Below are 4,202 nucleotides of genomic sequence, written 5' to 3' on the forward strand. Positions count from 1 at the left end.
TTTTCCAAAGAACTGGTAGAGAAAGTGAAACTCAAAAAGGCGGCACACACTATAAGAAACGAAAAACAAGACTAAATTATACACGTTTTAGTGACCTTAGGCTGGAATGCAAGAAGGTAAGTACGTTGTGCTATAGAAGTTATGTTGGTAAAGTAGAAAACTCACTGTAGTCCAACACCAAGGCGTTCTGGAATTTTATCCAAAACAAAAAACGTAGCAATAGCGAGGTGCCATCGAACATGGTGTGGGGCAATCAATCAGCTAATACTGCAACCGAAATCAGCGATCTTTTTGCGACATCGCCCATAATACCACTCCTCACCTGAATCCTACCGAACAGATCGCTTGCATAAGTGACTTTGAAGTGACTTAAGGGCTAACTATAATATGAATAAGCTGCCGTAACTGACTGTCAGAAAATGAACGAAAAGTCTGTCCAATGCATAAGCAACGTAGTGTAGACTTTAGGTGGCTATATTTTACTTACATGAGTTCAGTGTTGCCACATTTATTAGATATAACAATAGCTTTCAGGATAACCTGGTGTTTCTGTAAAAGGAAATGCTTACGGCCCACTTCCTAATGTGGAACCAGAACTTCTTTTGACCTGTGTTACATGTAGGACTGAATCGAAAAAGTTACCAAGCTTAAAAAATTAGTTACCAAATTACCAAATATGATAAATAAACAATAATACAGCGGCTCCGCTGGCTTGGTCATGTCGTTCGAATGGACACCGACGCTCCAGCTCTGAAAGTATTCAACTCGGAACCCGCTGGTGGTAGCAGAGGAAGAGGGAGGCCCCCACTGCGATGGAAAGATCAGGTGGAGAAGGACTTGGCTTCACTTGGCGTCAGTTGGCACAGAGGAGAAACAACTGGCGTGCTTTGCTGAACTCGGCCAAAATCGCATAGGCGGTTACAGCGCCAAAAAAGAAGAAGAAGAAGATAAATAAAGAAAAAAATTACCAACTTCGGTAAAAGCCAATGCGGCAGCACTGCATGTGTTACATATGTACATACATACGTACGAGGACAAACAGCTGATTCCGTACGGAAGGTGCGATCAGTATCGCTCTTTCCTTAAGCAAATGACGTTTGGCGAAACTTGATGTTAAGCAAATTATAGTTTCAGGATAGGATTTTGTGTATTCGCACGTTTGCATACGCTTGCTTATTCATATCATAGTTAGCCCTTTACGATGATGTATTTAAACAGCTGAGCACATTAGACTCCAATAAAGGCTTACAAAGCAAATAGCGATGATGATAGCGCGTTGTCGCTTTAAACCGAAATAAAAACGACAAGTTGGCATCACCGTTGGCGTTATCGAAGTTTATCGGAAAAATATCGGTATTCTCAATTTTGAAACGAAAATAGGAACGTCATAGAAACATTCGTCAACTGTCGTCCGCATTTTTTAGAACGAAAGCGAAAGGATTGCGATTTTAATAAAGTTAAAATGAAAATTACTACCGTGCAGCAATTTGAGGCTTTAGTTTCCGAAATGGAAAAGAATCCCGCATACGCCAAAGGTTTTAGGAAGGGCATAAATCCTCTAAACTTCGATAGTTTTTGGAACGTGGTTGCGGAAAAAGTAAATCCTTTTGGACCTCTAGTTCGTGATGGAGACGGTTGGCACAAAGTAAGTAAAATTATGTTAGCAGTAAATATTACTTAAAACTAACGATTATACAATTATACTAAAGGTATGGAGGGACTTGAAATTCAAGGTTAAGAAAAAACTGCTCAAAAACAAAACCGAAGCGAGAGCAACAGGAGGAGGAGCCAATAGAAAAATTCAACTGTCACCACTGGAAGAAGCGGTTGCAAATTCGTTGCAGTTTGAGCAGCAAATAAATCCAAAAGGGAGTGAGTTGGGTTTGGTTGAAGATACCGAAATTGATGCGTTGCTTAACCTTGATGAAACGACTGCGAGTTCTCAAATACAGGCAAGTATAGAAAACGCTGAAGAATATGTGGTCGAAGACTATGTGGAAGATGAAACACCCACAGTTTCAACAAGAGTGCGATCCTCAAGAAGCACAAAACCCTCAGAAAAAGAAAGAATAGAGCTGTTGAGGAAGCAGACCGAAATACAGGAAAAGCAGTGCGACCATTTATAGTCCATTAAGTGATACATGAAAGATGTTTCCAGATACCAAAGAAAAAGGTATGAGATAGAAGAAGAACGCCTAAAAATTTACAAAAGGAAGGCACGTAAAGAAGAGCTTTTGGAGCTGGATGCTGCAGTAAAAAGAAAAAAGTTGCAGTTATTAGAGAAACAATTAAGTTCAAATATGTAATTTATTTCATTTGAAATTTTATTTATTTTTTATTAAGTGTTTTTTCTTTTTTTACTTTAAGTATGTATGTATATAGCATGAATTAAAAATAAAACTTATAAAGACAAATTGCTTTTAATCACATCTCTTAATCTGGGAGCCTCTAAGCTACCACCTGCCTCATTTTCATTAGTAATGGCAGAATTTTCTGCTTCTTCGAAAGGCGTTTGTAGATCATCTCCAGGAAAGTATGTATTGTAGTGAAGACAAATATTGTGAAGAGCAGCACAAGCGTTTACGATTTTAGTAATTTTTTGGGGATCATAGTGTAACTCACGCGCTCCAAGGAGGCATCGAAATCGCGATTTGAGCACTCCAATCACTCGCTCAACAATATTTCTTGCTTTGGAATGAACGGAATCGTAGCGGCTTTCCGCACTGTGTTCAGCCGCTGATCTATAAGGTGTCATTAGAAATGGTTCTAATGGGTAACCCACATCGCCTAAAAACTTGTATGTAAAACTCATTTCAATATTATTTGTAATTTCATACCAAGATTCCACGAATTACGTTCACCAGCTTAATATTTTTCTTGTAAAAACCTTACTCGGCTGGTATTGCAAATTAAGGAATCGTGTCCAGAGCCTGGATGTCTGGCGTCTACGTATCTGATACGCATTTTATGATCACAGATCTAATACAAAAAATAATAAATAGTTAGTAATCACTTCCATAAATTACATTCATTCAAGTATTTACAATCATTGCATTTACGCTAAAGAAACCTTTTCTGTTGTAATACAAATGTTGAGAGCTTTTGCAAGGACCAATTATTTTAATATGCGTCCCGTCTACACAGCCAATGATTCCAGGAAAATCAGTTCGTTCAAAAAAACTTCGCTTGCACTCCATCGTCATCTTCCGACATTTGGAACTTAACCCAATTTTTGCAGATTGTACTTTCCATCGCGTCTAACACCTCGGATAAAATTTTGCATACCGTGGGTTGGGCCAACGACAAATTAAAGTCATTTCCAACGCTAAGCTGATATGACCCTTGCGCAAAAAACCGCAAAGCAGTTGCCAGTTTTATTGTTGGCGTAATGGCAGACTTTCGCGTGTTGCGTTTTAGTTTCGGTCGGATTTGCTCTAGCACGTATTGAAACGCAGCTTTGTTTAATCTAAATGTGTTCACAAATCTAAAAAATATGCACATATGTACATGTACGTAGATATATAAATAATTTACTTAAATACATTTTCTTAGCATAAATGTACTTACACTTCCAGATACAAGGAAGTGTAAGTACATTTATGCTATGTCGTAACCTCCTGCGATGTTTATTTATATTGTTCACTTCATTGTCCTCACTTGAACTTGAAAAATAAAATTCCGTACTCGCCATTCTTTAATTTTTCGTTAATATAACAAAATTCAAAATTCAGTGTCAAAACTAACAACGCAAAACACTGCAGCGCTGCCATACTTTATTAATTTTAATTTTTTGTTTCCGATAACTTTTCTCCGTCGTTTCAATATACTTCAAGAATGCGAATTTAGGAACGAAGCGACGATAAAAACGACAACGACATAGAAACGATTATTATAGAGACAACGCCAACGGGAATAGGGCCGAATATGGTTGCTTGATAGTGGATGTACAGACCACATCATTAACAGTGATGAGTATTATAATGAGTATGAGACATTGAAGAACCCCATTAAGGTTAAAGTCGGCGATGGGAGAATCATGGAAGCTACTAAAGTCGGTAACATTAAAACTTTCTTTCCAGAGTATGATGAAAAATCCGAGGTTAAACTGATTGATGTATTTTACGTTAAAGAATGAAAGCAGATTTATTAAGCTACTCTAAAATCACCGACAATCACTCTGTCATCTCTAAAGGCCGACTATC

The 4,202-nt window shown here is 37.9% G+C and overlaps 1 protein-coding gene across 1 annotated transcript; it reads left to right on the forward strand.

Annotated features, from left to right (window-relative positions):
- Positions 1 to 896: 896 nt before the first annotated feature.
- On the forward strand, positions 897 to 3,836 carry LOC118750215. Its single transcript, XM_036484941.1, has 2 exons — positions 897 to 1,645; positions 1,710 to 3,836. Exons 1-2 carry the CDS (start codon positions 1,463 to 1,465, stop codon positions 2,124 to 2,126), a joined length of 600 nt encoding a protein of 199 aa, XP_036340834.1. The 5' UTR covers positions 897 to 1,462; the 3' UTR covers positions 2,127 to 3,836.
- The last annotated feature ends 366 nt before the right edge of the window (positions 3,837 to 4,202 follow it).

The sequence above is a fragment of the Rhagoletis pomonella genome, unplaced genomic scaffold (genome assembly GCF_013731165.1).
Source record: "Rhagoletis pomonella isolate Grant_MI unplaced genomic scaffold, Rhpom_1.0 Rhpom_scaffold_00172, whole genome shotgun sequence".
Lineage (NCBI taxonomy): Eukaryota > Metazoa > Arthropoda > Insecta > Diptera > Tephritidae > Rhagoletis > Rhagoletis pomonella.

Bases quoted from the DNA above. Each gene is read 5' to 3' on its own strand.
- LOC118750215 (XM_036484941.1), top strand. From the start codon at position 1,463: ATGAAAATTACTACCGTGCAGCAATTTGAGGCTTTAGTTTCCGAAATG. The intron at 1,646-1,709 runs GTAAGTAAAATT...ATTATACTAAAG, and splicing joins ATGGAGACGGTTGGCACAAA to GTATGGAGGGACTTGAAATT.